Source organism: Vanacampus margaritifer, chromosome 15 (genome assembly GCF_051991255.1).
Source record: "Vanacampus margaritifer isolate UIUO_Vmar chromosome 15, RoL_Vmar_1.0, whole genome shotgun sequence".
Taxonomy (NCBI): Eukaryota; Metazoa; Chordata; class Actinopteri; order Syngnathiformes; family Syngnathidae; genus Vanacampus; species Vanacampus margaritifer.
The window spans coordinates 19,252,507-19,274,123 of record NC_135446.1 but is presented as its reverse complement, the minus strand read 5'-3'; the positions used below and the strand labels follow the sequence as shown (position 1 = coordinate 19,274,123).

General features: G+C 40.1%; 1 protein-coding gene across 2 annotated transcripts in view; it reads right to left on the bottom strand.

The window, feature by feature from the left end:
* Nucleotides 1-5,610: 5,610 nt before the first annotated feature.
* Nucleotides 5,611-21,617, bottom strand: part of mtpn (myotrophin) — a 111,824-nt gene continuing 95,817 nt past the window's right edge. For both annotated transcript variants that reach the window (XM_077545534.1, XM_077545535.1), the window contains 4 exons: nucleotides 10,458-10,556; nucleotides 8,311-8,424; nucleotides 8,154-8,237; nucleotides 5,611-7,041 (listed from right to left, as the gene is read on the bottom strand). In XM_077545534.1, the coding sequence (XP_077401660.1) occupies nucleotides 6,955-7,041; nucleotides 8,154-8,237; nucleotides 8,311-8,424; nucleotides 10,458-10,541 (369 nt within the window). In that variant the 5' untranslated portion in view covers nucleotides 10,542-10,556 and the 3' untranslated portion in view covers nucleotides 5,611-6,954. The remainder of the gene's footprint in view (nucleotides 7,042-8,153; nucleotides 8,238-8,310; nucleotides 8,425-10,457; nucleotides 10,557-21,617) is intronic.

Below are 21,617 nucleotides of genomic sequence, written 5' to 3'. Positions count from 1 at the left end.
CATCTCGCCATTATCGGGCCTCGCTGACTGTAGCCTTTTATTTGCACTGGTTACACTTTTGGTGACAACAAAATTAGTACAGCACAATTAAAAGCAGACGACGCAATAATCTCAGCAGGTGGGGTGCTATGTGGTCGTCGCTCACTCAACTGATATCAAACTAGACCCCCCGACTGACTCATCATTAGCGACCGGACGCTACAGGTGATGAGGCCTTGACAGCTCATTAAGTGACATAAGCGAATGATTCCCCAAGTCAGTGGGTTAATCAAAGAGGGCGGAAGGACGGAATTTATGAGACAGTGGAGCGGACACAAAAACAGGGCCAGAAAATCTTTCAGATATGATACACAGGTGGGAGGAATGCCCACAAATGTTTACTCAAGAAAAAAAAAAACCTCTTGTTTTTCTTGTTCAACCGTGCTTTCTTGTTTTGGTTTAGGAATGGGGAAGCAAATGTCAGCTCAACGAAAAATGATATTTAGCTCTCTAGTGCCATCTGGTGTATCATGTTTTTTATTACTTTTAAGTAATAAAAAAAAATGTCTACGTTTAGTTGATGTCCCAGTGAAGGAATAAATTGGGTAATCGTGGGTTTTTCAACAAAAACATGAAAAATTATGATTTATAATGGGAGTCAATGGGCCAAAATTTTGACATTTTTACTTACGTGTACTATAAAAAATTGCTTCCCACATATAGTAATGACAATAATCATTTTGAAATTTTGGACGGTGCCATTTTGAACTTCAACTATTTTTTTGACAATTGGGTGCAATTTCAGCTCACTCAGTGATTTTTTAATATGCTTTATAGTTTATATTAATTCATTTGCTCCCAAAAACGTATAAATACGTTCTAGTTTAAATATTTTAAGTGTCCCAAATACAGATTTATATATTTTTTTATGCTAGAGTATACAGAAGGCTTTGATGCAGCCTCTCAACTGCAAAGAACGGTCGAAGAAATGGTAGTTATTACACAAACGGCCAGCAGGTGGCAGCAGAGCATAGGAAATGAACCAGGACCATGTTGAAAAAACCCTCAAGTTACTCAGAATTCTAAATAGATTTGTGAATAACGATGAAACTTAGCTATATTCTAATGGTAATTGCTGCAAAACGGAAACAAATAGAAATATACTTTTTTTTCTTGATGTAAGAAGAGACTACTACTCTTTTGGTAGGTTTCATGTTTTTATAGCAATAGAACACAATATTCTGTGGGCCTTGCAAAATCACTCAAAATCCAGTAAAACAGCCAGGAGTGAAGGGGATTGTTTTAGTGAAAATTGCTGGGAGTGAATGGGTTAATATTAACAAAAAGCAAAAAGCCCAAAAATGGACAAATTCCTTACGAGTGTAAGAGACTATTGTTGTCGTGGTTACACTACCTGACTCCATCTTCACACTCACACGGGGAAATAACCGTCACCTGTAGCGGGCATTTAGCCTGAATAATTGCTGTTGCGGTGCACCCGTGGAAATATGACTTGGCGCATGAATCAAAGGCGCAATATTCACTTTTTAATGAAGACAAACAAGCCACCTGTGGCCGCACGGCTTGTTAGGGCAACAGAATAAAGCTCTCCGTCATACGGAATCAATATCTGCCAACGCTTGCTAGTACAAACTTAACACCTGTTTTTTTTTTGTTTTTTTTTTACTACAGGTGGTGAGCAGCAAGGTCATATTTAATGCCAATTATACAGACGGCGCATTTTTACCGCAGCTCGGGAACACAAACAGACCACCATATTTCAGGCCCCGCCGGCTCATGTGTCGCGACAGCCGACATGATAGCATTTTCATTAGCACGCCAATTTGACTGCTAGCACTTGGTTAGCAAATTTGTTTCATTATCAGGAAGCCGACGAAGGCACTCAGTAAAGCCCGGGAAATGGTAAGCAAGGCAGAGAGGCGTGGACAAACGCATAAATAAGTTTTCTGTGGCGCATAATCGCCAACTTTTTTCCACTGGTGAAGAGAATCTTAACTCCAAGGACCACACAGAGAACCTTTCGAAGGAGACGCCATATTTGAGTCACCACCTGTTTAAATCATAAAAATGTATCACGCCACAGCAGGAGAAGAACTCAGGAGGGCACAAAGTTGGTGGGGTGGAAAAGTTTGCGAATAGGAAAGAGCTGGCGAGGTGACAGCATAATGCCGGTATGCTTACTTTGCGATAATATGCTAATTACCAGAGAAAGGTATAGTGAAAATCATTCAAAAGTGGCCGCCCTTGCTTACATAAAAAACATTCAAATCTACCCTTTCTCCCTGTCCTTCTGTTTCGTAAACATTCATTGCAGTGCGGGGCGGCGATAAAGCGAGCCAAACGCTACGTGGTGACGACGATAATCATTAAGTGTACAGTAGCGGGCCCCCCCCCAGAAAGGTTAATAGAGTGCACATGATCTTTTCGTCCCGATAGACTCAAACCGAATTAGCCTGCCTGCTTGGAGCAGCAGCAGCGCAACTGTGGGTAACAAACAAGAGGAAATGAAGGTGAGCGAAGAGAGCAGCTCCACTTGGGATTGACGTTGTAAATAACGAGGTACTCGCAAAGGGGGGGCGGGGGGGGTGGAAGGGTCAATCCAATGAAGAGGGTAGATTCCAACACAGAGCTCAAAGAATGCCAGGAAAATTAAGTTCATCTTAACAGAAACGAAATGAAACCATAGCATGTGAATTAGTCCCTAAATCTTTCACCATCTGCAAACATACACAGCATTTTTTCCTGATCCAATTACCCAAGATGTCACCTTCTACCACAAATCCTCATCATCACCCTAATGATGGGAGGACCAAAACTGCCAAAATTCAAAATAAATAAATGGCTAAAAGTGAAAATAAAAACTCATATAAAAAAAATTAGAAAATTAAATTTAAAAATAAATAAATAAAAAACTAAATATATACACATACACATAAATACATATTTAATTTTTGAATATATTTAATTTTATATCCGTTTTTTATTTTCACTCATAGTTATTTATTTAGTCATTTATTTTGAATTTTGGTAGTTTTGGTCCTCCATACTAAATCACCCTAAGATGTTCATATTTGAAAGCTCAGCTGTATTGGATTAGCTAACCCTAACCCTAAGGGTCAGTCCAAAGTGGAGTGTCCTTCGTGGATCATGTGTTTGCTCAACAAATTCAACGATGCACTTCTTCGGCCTACCTGCTCATACTCAGATCGTAGGGAAAAAAAGCAATAAAAGCTTTTCCAGCTTCAAGTCTGTGAAGATTCCAATCATTCACGTCATGGTAAACCGCAAATTGAATGGAGGCAAAGGGACGATTCCTGTTTTTTTGAAGATGTTTCACCTTCAAATCCAAACCCTAAAACTGAATAATTTTGGATTCAAGGAGAAACCGAGAGGAGCCAAGTTGCCTCCATTGAACTTTAGCGGATCTTTACATCATCCTGCCTTCTCAACTCGCGATACTACACAATAGCCATGAAACGCGCCATTCTGCCGGCAGTTTTACGACCTGATCAATGCCCGTCTTGTTGGAGGCTTCGTCACTGCGCCTGATTGGCTGCATCGAATTGGATGAAACAACCCTCCCCTCCCACACAACACTGCCAAAGTAGTTTCACAACATTCTTCGAAACCGGCTCTGTAAAGTTAGAAATGAGAACAATCAGAAAACGCAGCCCTGCAGTGTTTACACCAATTTTACTTTTTGCGTCAAGAAGAAGGAAGACACTGACTGAGTCCTCATGTGCGACTTACACAATCAATCGTCAAAACGTGGGGTAAAAATAATAAATCCTCTTTTATTCCCAATTAAAACGTCACCTAATGGCATTATGACTTCTGTTGATTTCTCCGCGGAACCTTCTAGTGGGATTAAGGCAACAACGGCACACTGCCAAGTCAACATATCTAAATAAACATTCTAAATCCACACCGTCGTGCTTGCCCTTTTCCCCCACATGAGCCGGCGGATTTGAGGCTAATATCGCCGCGCGGAATCAAATAAAGAACAATCATTTAATTTGTCGTCGCTCAGCGGTCGATTTCGCGCAAGGGTCACCTAGGCCCCGTTGTCCGCAATCTATAAGGAGAGTGGGGAAATAAGTTATAGATTAGTCGCAACTAAGCTCAACTAATGCACAAGACATGGACTCGATAACAGATGAATGGAGGGAGGCGGCGGCAAATATGCCCGAAAGGCAATCACGAGTCCATATTAATTATGCTAATGATTTGGATTTGCTACTTCATTAAGCAGCATGTTGAGGCGGCTGATCACAATGGAAGCGGCGCTTAATGTGTGGAGCCAGCACACGGCTGCTAATTACAGCATCTGCCAATCACCACTGAGAGCCGAGCCAATCAGTTTGGTCGCCAACATGCGAACGCCAGAGCTGCCTGTTGACCCGACGACCAACATTTGTCGCTCACTAGAACTTTTTATTCACTTGTGTGGAAATAAATAGTGGGATTCGGTTTAGTGTATTTTTCAGCATCGACCTTTTGCTTTATTTCTCAGTGAATAATGCATCATTGATAATGACACAAAATCCTTACATTCTTGTCCATGTAAATCATGAAGTTATGTAAATCATTTCTAAAATTTCATAATAATGAATATATTTGTGGAGACTGGGGTTCAAGTTATATTTTACAATTTTAAAAATGCTCTGGGAACTCCTTAAAGATGGTTGGAAAACCCTTTCAGGTGAGTACCTTTTGAAGCTCATCAAAAGAATGCCAAGAATGTGCAAAAAAAGTCGTCAGCGAAAAGGGTGCCTTTTTTATTTATGCATTTTTATTATTTCAGGGATGTGATTTGACCAAAGTGAAATTATCTGAAAATTTAGCCGGGGGTCTGGGGTCTCATGGGTTTTCCGTGTTTTTAAGTACTTTCAATGCACTCACATGACAAAGAAATAAGACAAAACAACAGCATAAATTTTCAATGTATATTGAACTATCCCATATAAAATGGCAGTTTTAGTCAACTCAAAATCAGTCACATTCAAAAACATTGGACTGCCTTTGCTTTTAAAAACTATCACTGAGAATATCATCATATCTAACTAATGTGATTACTAAGTTAACACATAAATAATGTTGAAGAGTTCAAATTTCATGAACAAATAATTGTATCATGACCAAATGAAAAGTAACTCATATTAGAGCATACCACAAATGTCTTTGTTATAGCAGAAGATGTTATCTGTCGGAGTCATGTGCATACACAATGAACTACTAAAAAAAAAAAAAAATCTGAATTTTTTTTGGGGGGGGGGGTAAAAAAAGCGGAATTCCGCGAATTAGCGGAAAAATCACATCCCTGTTATTTTCAGATTATTATTTAATTATAATTATTTTTGTTACGTACATAACTCCAAATGTGTTCATGAGTTGTCATCATAGTTTTGATGCCTAAGTTTCAATGGTTTTAGGGTATTATGATATCCCCGAATCTGAAAATGACAATGCTTTTCCCGTGAAAACCGTTACAACATCATTGCCACTTTGTTTCGGTGGGTGGGGACGGGCCAGTGTTATTATTAGACACACAAAATCTCGGAAACACCCACTAACCTCTCTGTGATCACGGTCAAAAACACTCAGATGAAGTGAACTTTTACAGATATTTTTATTCTTGTTTTTACAGACTTTTTGTCACAACAAAGTCAGTGAGAGCAGTTGTTTTTGTTTTGTTTTTACATTATAGCAAGTATTTGTTTGAAAGCAACCGAGAGCGCGCGACGGCGTGATGACGTCCAAGCAGACTTGACATGCAGCCAAAGCAAATCCAAAGAGGGGGTAAGAAAAATAGCCAAAGTGAATAGAGGGGGCGGGGTCTCAATATTACTGGGGTGCACCTGCATCATCCACTTAACTAAGATGAAAAACAAACATTGTAAAAAGGCTTCCGAGTTTACTTTTTCTGGTAGCATTACCCCCCCCCACACACACAAAAACATTCAAGTGAGTGTTCCGAGTTATCGTTAGCCAGCATGGTGTTTGATCATTGGATACAGGAAATACTAGGTGATATGTAAGCAATACAAAAAGGAACTTTATAGGAAGTGGGAGTGGTTGCAATATATATATATATATATGTAAAAAAAAAAAAAAAAAAACTTTCTTAGTTGACATTTGTACAGTGCAATTCTATGAAAAGCTCAGAGCCACACTGAAAAGAAAAAAAAGAGAATTAATTTCTACTTTTATGACATGTTTATAGGAAAAATTTTAAGAAAGTTATTTTTGAAAGAGAGAAAAAATAATTTCAGCCAATTGTTTTTTTTTTTTTTGACTAAACAGTAATCCTTATTTTCCCAGACAATCAAGACATATTTGTCAAGGGGGAGGATGCTTTAACACTAAGTTGTACTTTTGGGGCATAAAAATGTCAAATTTACAAATAATACATATTTTTGGCCTCGAAAAAGTATTTATTTATTTTTTAACTAGAATTTTTTCTCTCAAGAATATATATATAAAAGGAAAAAAATGTTCAAAAAAGGTAGTAATAGTTTTTGCAAAAAAATTGTACTCCGTTCCATCTAGAAATAGGACGTCATTAATTTTTATTTTTTTTATTAATTCTGTCCAGTGTGGCCCAAACATTCCTTTGTATAATTCAGTATGCAGAGGGAAAAACACAGGATTACGTAAAAGCCACTTTTGTTTAAGTGCTAATAAGCTTTGTGTTTTATTGGAGCGACTTGAGCGCGCAACCTCCACCGGTCCTCCTGTTTAATGGCGATTAACCAAACAAACAAAAACAAAAAAGAGAGCGGAAACCACATCCCGGAGAAGTGGGAGAAGAAAAAACACTAAGACAGGTAAGAGGAGCACCCCGGAGCTAACAGACAGAAGCAGTGAGAAGAAGACCACCTGGTTCCGTGCCGTGTCCAGTCTTGTTGCGCTCGTGCCCCCATGACGCCTCCCTGCGGCGCCTCCTGTCCCCGATCACTCCAGCAGTGCCTTGAGGGCGTCATCGACGACCACATCGAAGGGTCTCTTTCCGTCCGGACCCGCAACATTCTTGTTAGCGCCCTGCGGAGGACACGGGGGGTGAGGTTGACCGTGGCTAAAATTTTCATCAGCCACACCTCAGCTGGGGTTGGGCTCATTAAAAATTTGCTTGAGGAAGTTCGTGTGACACCAGTGAGCTCATTTGGACCACACGTCCCTCTGGCAAATGTATAAAACATAACTCACTGAAAATATGTACTTAACTATGGAGAGAAAATAATTTTAAGTAATAATAAATAATCCTATAGGGTAAAAATGGTCGTTTACACTTTTTTGGAACCAAATAAAATCTGTATTTTTACTAGGGAATTGTGTAATTGTACAATTAGCATTTTACGTCAACATTGAACCATATTTACAATTTCATATGGACTTCCATGGAGTCTATAGAAAACTCTTATTGCTTGACAAAGTGTGTGTGGTCAACACTCATGCAAACACCCTATGACTGGGTCACCTATTGGGGTTAAATTGCCTTTTTAAACGGTTGACTGTGTGGCAACAACAGCACACTTAGCACTAAAAAAGGGGCAGCGGTTGGGGCATTAGCACATGGGTCAGCTCCCATGGTGCACCTGGGAACACACAAAGGCCTCTTGTTTGCCGACCAGAGCTGTTGTGAATGAGTGCCGCCAGTCAGCAAACTCTTTATAAACTCCAACATGGCCACGGCGCAGAAAAGACTACAAATGACCATAAATGGGGGAAAAACAGGTATGCTCATTTGAACTTGGTTGCTATCCAAAACAGCAGCATCTATTGAGGCACATAAATGGTCTCAGAGGCAACTACAAGTGTGCTGTTGCAAACCACAATCCTCATTGCAGTACACTCCGACAGGTGGCCGCCCCGCCATGTTGCTTTACATGGCGTTCGCCATTCATGCCATGAAATTCGTCATGCGTTCTCACAAACAAAAAATGTTCTCGTTCTGTATCATGCCTGTTTCCCAGCCCACAACTTTCCTACTCCTACAGAACACAATGATATTTGACACACACGCACAAACCATCAATACAAAGCTTTTAGTATTAACTTTAAAAAAACATGACTCCTATTTTAAGATCAGTGTACAAGTGAATTGCTTCCTACAAAGAGGTGTGCCTAATTCAAAGTGTGACAGGTAAACCAACCTTTTCTAGCAGGACCTTGACACAGGCACAGTGGCCTTCGAAGCAGGCAGTTAACAGTGGAGTGAAGCCATGTTTGTCGATAGCCTGCGAGGATGACGGAGTGAAGACATAAACGTACACAAATTGGAAATGTATAGAGACGAAAAACTGTGGCTACGTTGACATCTGCTCCCCGGGAGATGAGTTGCTCCACCACGAGCGTCTGGCCAAAGTCGCAGGCGATGTGAAGGGGCATCCTGCCGCCATCCAGGGGCCGGTTGACTTCTTGTTCCTGCCATGCACAAGAGAAAAAAACAAAACAACTGATGACATCACTTCCTGTGCGTTGACGCAAGTGAAGAAAGCAAAACACCAAATTAGATGAGTGTGTCCAGTATAGATCTGGTTACTGCAGAGAATCAAATGCTAAGACCTGACCTGGTGAGGGAGGAGTAAAAGCCTTTTTGAGAAAATGTAAATGAGATTTTAGCATATATACTTGTTGTGACTTCTCTGTTTGGAGCGCCACAACCACATAATAAAGTTTGGGAAACAATGATTTCAACTAAACACCACCATCGCAGTAAATAATTTGGTTTGTTATATTCTCTTATCGTTGACTTCCTTTTTCAACTCCTGCGAAAGCCCCATTTAGACAGCACACAAACAGACCCCAACAACACTTTCATCAATAAACAATCAGTCTTGGGGGTCTTAACAGTTTCCTGCACACATCAGTTGTGCAACCGTTTTAACGCAACAAATTACTTCCTGTAATGTGTGAAGTTTGAAAATGCTGCCTTTGGTGCTCGTCCACCTTCCTGGAAAAAAAGGTAAGCACCTGCAATGCTAAATTGTGCGGATTAGCATGAAATCATGCTGACGCTACACAGGCTAGCCTAACAGGTAATTCCATCCCCATTCAATTAATTCATTCATTTAATAACCAACCAACCGAGGCTACTTAGGCAGCTTTTATTTATACTGTCTGCCATTAGAATGTAAAATGGATCTTGTTAATGTGCATTTTAGGACTATTGTAGGAACTACTTTTATGTTACGTTTGATGTCATTTTTACTTACTGCCTTTTTGTATGATGTACTTTTTTACTACCAGACACCTTGAATTTCACCTCTTGGGATTAATGAATCTATCAATCTATTGACACTGAAGTTAAAATTAAACTAAAATATTATTATTATAAAGGACAGTGTGCAGGTTGAAGCTGTTGTGGGAGCCCATTCGTCAAGCCACGCGAGTGCTTCAGTCCCAACGGAGGACAGTCGTTTATTTACAATGCAAATGTGATGCTTCATTTCAGTGACCACAATTAAATGCGGTCTTTCATCTTCCGATTGAGGAGTTATGACAGCTGATCTCGAATGGAGTGTGCTGAGATCGCAGCTTGCAGTCTCAGAGGTTGAGTTGGGAATCAAATCTTTGTTGCGGTGCTCAACATCACTTCTTAGCTTTCTGTTAATCTACCAATTATCCCATTGATTAATCAGATACAAAATTATAAAATTTAATGTGCAAACATCTGTGATGTTCAATGTGTGTGGCTTTATAAAGTGGGGCATAATCTAGTGAGTGACAACGCAAAATCTCTGCGTTAACTTTTCACTGTAATCAAATTACTCAAGTTGTTGGTTAATCATTTCAGCTCCACTTTTTATGTTGTGCAGGCATCTTGGATTGGCACATACTTGGGTTACTGTTTTTTCTTCCAGGAGGTGCAACGTTGTAAAAAAAAAAACTGGAAGCCACTGTCATGTGTATTGTGTTGGGGTTTTACTTGCGCATTAAAGTTAATTATGCTTGTTGGTTGATATCTTGTCTGGCACCTGCTTGCTTTCAAATAAAACATAAGTTTGTTATCCGAGCATGCATATATTATATGCATATATAGTATGTAACATTATTCGTAGTAGAGTACATGTCCATAGAGAATTGAACGACAAAGGCTCTATGGCTGAAACATGACGAGAGGTCCGTTCCTGCCAGCGACGTCGCCCAAAGCACTTCACGACGCTAACGCTAAGCAACTTGTCAAAAACACTGATATTTAAACATTTTTAGTTAAAATCATACTTTAACGTGACCGGTATAAAGCATATTAAAGAAATAAGTGACAGCTCCATCTCCCAAATCAAGAGTGACTCACGAAATCAACTTATTGACGTTAGCCGAGCGGGGCTAGCGTTAGCATGCTAATGCACTATCCACACGGCGGCCACTTGTCGGAGGCGCATTAAACTCGCTTGAGTGACCATACCGTCATCGGATTTCTCCCCTCTCGTTGCTCCACCTCTCTTGTCTCTTACCGTCACCAGCAGAGCTGAAACCACGTCCATGTCGCCGGTTTTCAACGCCCAAATTACATTGTTTTTCTTCTCTGTGTCTTCCATTTTGTGCGTGTGCTTCTGAAAAGTGGTGTTCCCAAAAAAAGAAAAAAAGTTAGCTTAGTCGCTAACAGAGAAGAAAGTCTTCCGGTCGTCGCGGAAAGAGAGTCAAATACACCCACGCGTATTAAAAGAGTACAGTCGCCCAAAACGAGAGGGATGGGCTTTCGTTTGAACCGGACGGTGACAAAAATACGGAAGGAAGCTGAAAAAGACTGGAAATAAATCAAGGTGGGGAAAAAAGCAAGTTAGCAAAAAGAGATCCGCCTTTCTAGCACAAGTACTTCCGGTGTCGTCACCCGGAAGTTAACGCTGTGATGGGGACGCGTGAAAATGTTAAAAATTGTTTTGAAGGCGACTAATTCCACATACTATATTACTACTAGCAACAATATTAATATTAATAACATTAAACCCACGTTTTAATGTTGGCAAAATCATCAATATTAATATAAATAAAAATTATTTTATTTGCACAACCGTCCATTTTTGTGGAAATCGGCAAAACGGTGCATAATTGCTATACTACTACATCTACTGTACTACTGACATAAAATAATTGTATCACATACAGCAATAATGTAAAATAAAATGTTTAGTTTTACCATAGTAAAACTGTTTATAATCATAATGCTACTATTGTTCATTATTATGATAACATGGTTGCATTGCAAACAGAAAAAAAGTAATAATTAACAAAAAAATTATATAATCCCCCTAAATCTACCCACAACATTAACACGACTATTAAAAAAGGAAGAGGACACTTTGGAATTTCAAATTCAAGTGCGTATGTAGCCTCACTCCCGATATAGATGCTTTTAGTTAACATGTAGTCTAAATCGATGGCGTGACTATGATAATAAGGTCTCAGGAGTTGCTGTCTCAGTTTATCAATACCTCAGTGTGGCTTTCAATTGATGAGGAGCTCATTAATCCTACAGTGATTTTCATAATACTCACATAGTGTGCGTGTCCTTGTTTCCTACCTGGTGCAACCGTTCGTGGTTGAAAATAAGCACAAATACTTTATTGTAGTGATAAAATTATGTGTCGTCTAGTCCTTGACTTTTTGATTTCTGCCTAGCAACAAGTGGCAGGGCTAATGCGTTATAAGGCTCAGATGCGCCATATCAATTCTGACAAGCAACAAGTAGCAATACAATTTTTTGTTATATCATGCTGCAGTATACTCCACTAATTCTGCCACAAGTGATGAAACTGCAAATGCTTTTTTTTAAGGCTTGGAGGTGTGCCCCACTCTGTCTAGCAACAGGTGACAGCACAAATGTGTTTGTCAGGCTCATTGTGGTGTTTGAATTTTGCTTAACAACAAATGACAGTTCAAATGTGTTATAAAGTGTGACAAAAAATTCCACCAAGCAACAAGTACCCAATTATTTTCTTACCCCATTAATACTGCCTAGCAACAAGTGGCTGCACAAATGTCAAAAGGCTTGTGTCTGCCCCACAAATTTTAGCATGGCTCAAGTGAGCCCCGCAACCTGGCAACAAGTGGCAGCGCAATTATCTTCCAAGTCTGAGTATGTCCCGCAAATTCTGCCAAGCAACAAGTGGCTGTGCTCAACACGCTCATTCATCCTCGTCACAAATTACGCTGGAAATGTGTTACAAAGTTTGGGTCTACCAACAGATAGCCGTACAAATATTTCTCTTATGGGGGCTCAGTTGTGCGGCTAAATTTGTGACAAGGCTTGAGTGTGTCTCACAAAAATCCAGCATGAGACAAGTGACAGTGCAAGTATGTTTTAAGGCCAAAGTGCGCCCCACGAAATCTGCCTAGCAACAAGTGACAGCACAAAATTGATTCGTAAAAATTAATTCATTTGGTGATGTCTGTAGCGAGCGCTTTCCAAATGTTTACAACAGGATTCCTTGTCTGTGTGGTTGAGTTCATTTCAGTTAGAAGTTAAATGTTGAAAAGTGGCAAGACAACATAGCTGTGAGAGACAGAAAAAGCCACCCCGCAGGTAATTTAATTCATGTATTCACGGCAGCGACAAAGTTTCTGCCTGAGCGAAGTCCTAAAGTGATTCTTCCCGTCGGTGCAACGGCACGCCGCCTCCATTTTTCAATCCATTAGCGGTGCTCAGGCGGGCGTCAGACAGCGGCGGCCGCGCTACAGTACGCAACGCTGGTCACCTTAATACACTACGCCGTTTCTACACAACCTCCAGGGGGCAAAGGGAGAGTGAGGGTGCGCTTACCTCCCACCAACCGCGTCCGCCATTTTTATTCAATTACCAGCCCCCCGTGGCTTTTCAGCGCTGCCATAACTGATGCTCTAACGTCGCAATTATACAATTTAGTCGACTAATTCCACATGCATGACTTATTTCGGGATTCAATCAGTCCGTATGCAATAACAATATCAAGTCGTAATGCAGTGAAAGTGTTGAGTCGGTAATGCAATTCATATTGAATTACTGTGCTTTGTAATGGGAAGCAAAAATGGGGCGCCAGATAAAGGTAGTCCAAAAAAACAACAACGTATCCATTTTGATTTCATTAGCTGTCCAAACCATCTCATTATAATTCTTTACACTGAATTGTACCCTCATTTTACGCTCATAAATCCATTTAGGATTTATTTTTTTGCATTTAATCTAGCACTCGTCTGTACGCAATAAAACAAAGTAACAGTGTAGAGCTTTGCAAAAGGGTGTGAGTAGGAAATAAGCCATAAAGCCATAATTATAATTAGGCTGCCTTCATGCTAAATCAACATATTTGCTGTAATATAGGGCCCCTCATTTTAAATCAATTTTATGACCCTGTAGTCTTAAATGATATACTGTACTTCAGTTGAGTATTTACACACAGATAAGTGTTTATTTGGATGAATTTGTCCCTTGATTTTTAGTAAGCTTTTAATCATTAGATTGCGTTTTTAACAAAGTAAACGCTGGAATTCTATCACTTTTATTGACCCAGGGCGGTTTCAATTTATTCTCACGCCAAGCACTTAGAAGAAAAGCCTCCCCGAGAAAAAAAAAAAAAAAAAAGAAGAGAAGCCCGCATCTTTCATTTCCAGCTGGCCATTCTGAGTGTATTGTGGTGGAGTGGATGAGCATCATCAGGGAATTCAGCGTTTAAAATCTGGCAACTTGTGGGCTGAAAGAGAAGTAATAATGTATACTGTATGCGCCTAAAAAAAAAAAAAATGAAAGTGCACGAGGGCGCACGAGGAAACAAGTTATGAATAATTTTCCACTCAGTAGAGCTTTACGAGACCCGGTGCCATCCAGCAAAATGTGTCAAATCTCCACTGATGCCTGCAAAGCGGAGATAAAGGTGTATTACTCAAGGATCCAATGTACATTGCAAGTTAAATGAGATAAGATAAAGTGGACGGTGAGGTGCACTGAATGTCTCATTTGCAGTGGGGTGTCAATAGCAGGGCGCCCTCTAGAGGCCAGGCCATAAACCCATTCTCTAGGTCAGAGACAGGCAGCAACTTTTATCTCTTTTTGCTAAAACACAGAAATGTAAGGCATTACAAATTAAACTTCACTAATATTCTTAATTCAGTATCTCATGTTACAATGCGTTTTAAAATTGTCCCGCCTTCCAGTTGGCTGTCATGTCAATCATTACAACACGTTACCAATTGGTCAGTATGATACACAGTGTAGTTTGGAAATGCTCTAATGTTTTAAGGTTCGGCTTTGCAATTTTGTCTCAGGCCTACGTGTTCTCCATAAATTCTGCCTAACAACAGGTGACAGAGCATGTGTTCGCTGGCAAAATTCTGTTCGTGCCCCGCAAATTCTGCAGAGACCACACTCATTTATTTTCAAGATCGAATGTGCGCCACAAATTCTGCCTAGCAACAGGTGACAGAGCATGTGCTCGAAGACAAATTCTGCCTAGCAAAATGAGGCACTGTTTGTGCCCCACAAATTCTGCAGAGACTACACAAATTTATTTTCAAGATCAAATGTGCGCCACAAATTCTGCCTAGCAACAGGTGGCCACAAAAATGTTGTTCTTTTAAGGTTCGGCTGAGCGCCAGGAATGCTGCTGAGCAAGAGGTAGCAGCACACTCAGATGTGCCCCACAAAGTCTGCCTACACAACTTGTGACCACACAAGTTTGTTTGAAGGAGAATTTCTACCTGACAACAGGTGGCATTGTCAAGCTACAGGTGGAATTGAAAATTTGATGAATTCTGCCAGGGAACAAGTATCTGCACAAATGTCCTTTCAGCCTCGGCTGTGTCCCACAAATTCTGCCTAGACAAAAAGTGACCACAAAAATCTGTTATCAGACCTCAAGTGTGTCCCAAGAATTATGTCCAGCAACAAGTGACCACACAAAAAGGGACTCGTAATCCTGCTTTTAAAGCTTGAGCAATAAAAAAAAGGTGCAGGGTCAGCATGGTCACCTTACAAGCTAAAAAAAAATAGAGATAATAAAAAAAAAACTGTAGGCTCACAGTTCACCTGTATCACCCGGCATGACCATTCCATATGGAGACCCCTCATCCATCACTCGGACGTCCACTCCCTCCCCTGAATAGGCCTGACGCTGGGAATTTGGGGGGGGGGGGGTCTCCTGCGCCCCCCACCGTGTGAAGACCTGATAGGATGTGACAAGTTTATTAGGCACAAATCAGGCGGGCACGGCCATCCCTTTGCGGCGCTCCGGTGCTTTTTCCCGTCACGGGTGGCGAGACGCTCTCCCCTTACGTTGGCCTTTCATCTATCTTTGTTTATTCAAAGCCTCTGGGCCCAACCGTGATTTTATCGGCTCCAGGGAGGAGGCATCTTGTTGGATTCACAAGCAGGCGCGCACAAATCCTTTTCTTTTAAGTTTGGGGTTTTTTGTCCCACATAACAAGCTGAGTTGAAAACCCATTGGAAAAGTGCAGTTGGATTGACGGATTACTCCATTTTAAAGCCCTAAAAAGCAACAACAGTGGTATTCTGTGACTGTGAGGAGAAGCTCAATGACCACCTGGAAGCCGATCAATCGTGGCGAGGGAGGTTTATCTGCAACATCTCCGCAATTTGCTGCCGTTCGATTAAAGACCCTGCAGATAAAAGCCACCAAATTGAGCGTTTTTTTTCCTGCCTCGCAGGTGAATATCAAGTGACTATTTTGGTAATGAGCTAAATAAGGCTGCCAATTGGTACTAATAAGGAGCAATCTTTCTTAAATTTCCCCTTAAAAAAAGGCTCCTGCAGCCAAAAATGAGGGAGGAGTCTGCCCATGTGCTTTTCGGTGATGAATGGCTGCCTTTTTGGAGGGGTGATAGCGATTCATTTGATGATTACAAACTTTTGTTTTCAATTAACCAATACGTTTCTTTGTTCCCTTCCAAGGTGACCCCCAGTGCTTCGCTGAACATGCGCCCAAACCCACAGCAGCGATAACAAAGCAGATGCATGCATTGGAAACAGCCCCCCCGGGGGAACCCCTTGATTGCTAGAGTCCGAGCAAACAGGCTTTTTCCACATGGCGCCGCTTTCATCTTTGTTGAGATAAGCCAACGTCATCAGATAAGCACTTCATTAAGGCGAGGTGGGCTGATGCCGCGACAACGTGTTGTTGGTGTTTGGGGGAGATGACTATCACGCTGTGCAATGTTCTTGAGCTTAACGAGGGGTATTAGTGTGTGTGCGTGTGTTGGCACACTACCGGTTGTGTAACAGCAAGACCCTAGTCTCAGGTTTCCATGGGTGTGAGACTAACAAACTGGTTTGGGCGGTGTAAACAGCCTAAACCACTTCAGATTCCAATCTTTTCAAAACGGTACAGCTACTGTACCAATATAGTAAAAACAGAGTTGGTTTGAGGTGATTTTGGTTTATTGTGAATAGTCCGAACCACTTTGGATTCCAATCTTTTCCAGATGGTACCATTATATTACCGTCACACTAAAAACGTAAAACAGGCCAAATAACTTCAGATTCCAATCATTTCAGACAGTACCAAAATAGTAAAAAAAAAAAAAAAAAAAATGATTTGAGGTTTATTTTTTTTTGTGACTCTTCCTTGGCAGTGTGAACAGTCCAAACCACTTTGGATTGTAATCTTTTCCAGCATGTACAATGACAGTATCGAACTAGTGTAAAAAAAAAAGGTAAAAAAAAATAGACTTTGTTTGAGGTTTGGTGTGACTCCACTTTGGCAGTGTAAACAGTCCAAACCACTTTGGATTCCAATCTTTTCCAGATGGTACCATTATATTACCGTCACACTAAAAACGTAAAACAGGCCAAATCACTTCAGATTCCAATCATTTCAGACAGTACCAAAATAGTAAAAAAAAAAATAAAATGATTTGAGGTTTATTTTTTTTTGTGACTCTTCCTTGGCAGTGTGAACAGTCCAAACCACTTTGGATTGTAATCTTTTCCAGCATGTACAATGACAGTATCGAACTAGTGTAAAAAAAAAAAAAAAGTAAAAAAAAATAGACTTTGTTTGAGGTTTGTTGTGACTCCACTTTGGCAGTGTGAACAGTCCAAACCACTTTGGATTGTAATCTTTTCCAGCATGTACAATGACAGTATCGAACTAGTGTAAAAAAAAAAAAAAAAAGGTTAAAAAAAATAGACTTTGTTTGAGGTTTGTTGTGACTCCACTTTGGCAGTGTGAACAGTCCAAACCACTTTGGATTGTAATCTTTTCCAGCATGTACAATGACAGTATCGAACTAGTGTAAAAAAAAAAAAAAAAAAAAAAGGTTAAAAAAAATAGACTTTGTTTGAGGTTTGTTGTGACTCCACTTTGGCAGTGTGAACAGTCCAAACCACTTTGGATTGTAATCTTTTCCAGCATGTACAATGACAGTATCGAACTAGAGTAAAAAAAAAAAAAGGTTAAAAAAATAGACTTTGTTTGAGGTTTGTTGTGACTCCACTTTGGCAGTGTGAACAGTCCAAACCACTTTGGATTCCAATCTTTTCCAGATGGTACCATTATATTACCGTCACACTAAAAACGTAAAACAGGCCAAATCACTTCAGATTCCAATCATTTCAGACAGTACCAAAATAGTAAAAAAAAAAAAAAAAAGATTTGAGGTTTATTTTTTTTTTGTGACTCTTCCTTGGCAGTGTGAACAGTCCAAACCACTTTGGATTGTAATCTTTTCCAGCATGTACAATGACAGTATCGAACTAGTGTAAAAAAAAAAAAAAAGTAAAAAAAAATAGACTTTGTTTGAGGTTTGTTGTGACTCCACTTTGGCAGTGTGAACAGTCCAAACCACTTTGGATTGTAATCTTTTCCAGCATGTACAATGACAGTATCGAACTAGTGTAAAAAAAAAAAAAAAAAGGTTAAAAAAAATAGACTTTGTTTGAGGTTTGTTGTGACTCCACTTTGGCAGTGTGAACAGTCCAAACCACTTTGGATTGTAATCTTTTCCAGCATGTACAATGACAGTATCGAACTAGTGTAAAAAAAAAAAAAAAAAAAAAAAAGGTTAAAAAAAATAGACTTTGTTTGAGGTTTGTTGTGACTCCACTTTGGCAGTGTGAACAGTCCAAACCACTTTGGATTGTAATCTTTTCCAGCATGTACAATGACAGTATCGAACTAGAGTAAAAAAAAAAAAAGGTTAAAAAAATAGACTTTGTTTGAGGTTTGTTGTGACTCCACTTTGGCAGTGTGAACAGTCCAAACCACTTTGGATTCCAATCTTTTCCAGATGGTACCATTATATTACCGTCACACTAAAAACGTAAAACAGGCCAAATCACTTCAGATTCCAATCATTTCAGACAGTACCAAAATAGTAAAAAAAAAAAAAAAAAGATTTGAGGTTTATTTTTTTTTTGTGACTCTTCCTTGGCAGTGTGAACAGTCCAAACCACTTTGGATTGTAATCTTTTCCAGCATGTACAATGACAGTATCGAACTAGTGTAAAAAAAAAAAAAAAAAAAAGGTTAAAAAAAAATAGACTTTGTTTGAGGTTTGGTGTGACTCCACTTTGGCAGTGTAAACAGTCCAAACCACTTTGGATTGTAATCTTTTCCAGCATGTACAATGACAGTATCGAACTAGTGTAAAAAAAATAAAAAAATAAAAAAATAAAAAATAAAAAAAGGTTAAAAAAAATAGACTTTGTTTGAGGTTTGTTGTGACTCCACTTTGGCAGTGTGAACAGTCCAAACCACTTTGGATTCCAATCTTTTCCAGATGGTAACACTATATTACAGTCACTTACACTAAAAACAGAAATGTAAACAGTTCAAATCACTTCGGATTCCAATCATTTAAGACAGTACCACTATACCACCATAGACACTCACTCAGGTTTTTGGGGCTTTTTTTTTTGTAAACCATTTGGATTCCAAGCTTTTGCGGACTGTACCACTCTATTATCAAAATAGTTAAAAAAACAAAAAAACCTGATTTGAAGTTTTTGGTCCTCTTCTTAGGCAGTGTAAAATGCCCAAATCACTTTGGATTCCAAACTTTTCCTGACCGCACCACAATGGACCCTGGTCTTGTTTTTTTTTTTTGTGGCAAACCCTTGGCAGTATGAACAGCATTCTTACACTATTTTCCATGGCATTGTGAACTGCCCAAACCACATTTGGCAACTTCCACATGAGGTACGGAATGGAATACTTGTAAGATATTTTGTAGTGTCTGAACCATCAAATGGTAGACGTACGAATTTTTTTCCGAACTGAGAGGTATAAATGCATGTAGCTGATGGTGCGCGCACACAGACTGTCCCTGTTCCAGGATTTCCACCAAGCTAGCCCAAGGACAGCAGCGTGCATACGTGGCATTGCTTTTGTTCCATGGCATGACAGTGCGGCTCATTTACATAATTGTAATTACCTCTGTGGCCGAAAGTCTGACGGACCCCGCAGGTAGCAATGAGATGAGAAGCTTTTTCCACTTCCTTTTTTTCCCCCGCTTAAATTGCCATCTTGGGAAAAGCGCTCGCATTTCCAGGTGGGCCTTCGCTTTCCTTTAATGACACCTTGTGCCAGATTATTTTTTTTAAAAGGGGGTGAAAATCAGCCGCGATTTCATTCCTGCTGACCAAACCTTTTTCTAGACTTTCCAACCGAGCGTCCTTATTACTGGCAGGCCTTCTCCGACTGAACACACACACAGCGGCTAATGAGCAAAAGTCACATTCACAAACAGCATTTGGAAATTTGAGGAAGCGGGAAGGCAGGCAGCGAGCGAGCGAGCGGGCGGGCGGGCGGGGTTGACCAAATTGCACGGAACCTTCACTCAGAGATCAGCAAGCTCGACACATTTCACCCTTTTTTTCTGGCGGGTGATTAAGAGCCTTTGAAGGAGGCCGATTGACATCATTTTCATGTGAAATGTGCTGATTAGCGGAGGCGCTTTTCTGGGAATTAACTCGGTAACCCACCCCCCACCCCCCCCCAAAAAAAAAACACAGCTCATTTTGTATCAGATTGCTCTGAGGGTGGGCGGCAAAACGCAGTGTCAAAGAGAACAGAACTAACTAACTTCTGGAGCAGAGATGATCAAACTGGTACGTCTTGGGGTTGGTCGGCTAATAAAAAAAAAAAAAATTTTGGCACACTTTGCATGATTAAACATGGTGCCTTGAAACAAGCTTTGTTTTTTGAGGGGATGAGCCATGTTTGTTGGAAGTTGCTGGGGGGTGTTCGGTTTAGAAATTTGGATAAAAGGCTGTTTTAAAAAGCTAAAAAAATAAATAAATCTTTCTTTTTTAGAAACGTGCTATTCGTGTTGTTTGCGGTTGTGGATACAGAGACCACACTAACCCATTATAACTAAAAGCTTTAAAACTGAATGAATTGATGGAGCTTAAAACCACCTTAAAATATTGTACCAAGCCCATAATGAAATTTTACCAGTTAGTATACAAACAAAATGTATAAAAAGGGAAAGTGAGTACAAATTAAGAGGAACAGACATTTTTTCCAAACCTAAATATAGAACAAAACTAAAAGAAAGATGTGTCTGGATTGTAAAACAAAATCTTCTCAGTGTATTTGTATTTCTAAAAAAAAAAAAAAAAAAAGCATAAAAGCACAATTACTGCAAAAATATATATAGCACAAGGACACGCAGTTGAATTATTTTGTTGTAACACTGAAAGCGTCTTGACCGCTCGTCATTCATTTTGTGTTGTTTTTGTTTGTTTGATATCACGAAGTATTTTAGTACTAATCCCTGTGATATGTCGCGGATACCGCTGGTGTCCAAATTCCCCCTTCGGTTGCAATATTGTGATTCTGGGAAATGTTGCATCATCCAAAACAATATCGATGATGCACAAACGGCCGTGCGGTGATACAATCGATATCTTCATTTATTCTGCAATTCGCAGCCAGACTAGTGAGCGCATTTCAACCATTTTCATGGTTCAGGGCTGAATGTCACCCCGGGTGAGATCTTGATGCATCGCATCTGTCGAGTTGTCGAAGTGGCTTAAAGAAGTTTGGCAAAGGCTGCATTCATTACTTCTACCCTGAGAATTTTTTTTAGGGGGGGGGGGGGGCGAGAGCTGGATTGTTAATCTCGCGGCCCGTGGGAAGAGGGAACCCTCGGCAATGACACCTGGAGCCAATTAGCCACAGCTAGCGCCAAAAAATCTTTTGTTGTTTTGTCTTTTTTGTTGACTACGGGAGGCCTTTGTTTTGCTACTTGTGTGAGTATTTCCCAGCATCCCCTCCAGGAGCTTGTCATTGTGTATGTGTGTGTGTTGCGTAGCCCGCTAAATTTAGCCTGACGAGTATGTGCAGGGCTCTCTCTCTTCTCCCAATCAATACTGGATGCACCTACGGGGACTTGCCAAGCAAAATGGCTGCAGGCGAAGTCCCTTCCCACCCGTTTTCTATATATATAACTGGCCTGGCATATAATGAAAAACATTACCTGCCACCGGGGTACATAACACAGGAGTTATGGAGCGCTGCTGCGAAGAATGATCCAATTACACCAATTGTATTTTTACACGGGGGGGTCATTTATCTTGGCACCGGGATAAAGATAAATCATAGCTTTGCTTTGAGATAAAGTTGGACCAAATCACTTGATAATAGCCAGTAAAAAAGTCAGAATAGGCCCACCTGACCTCC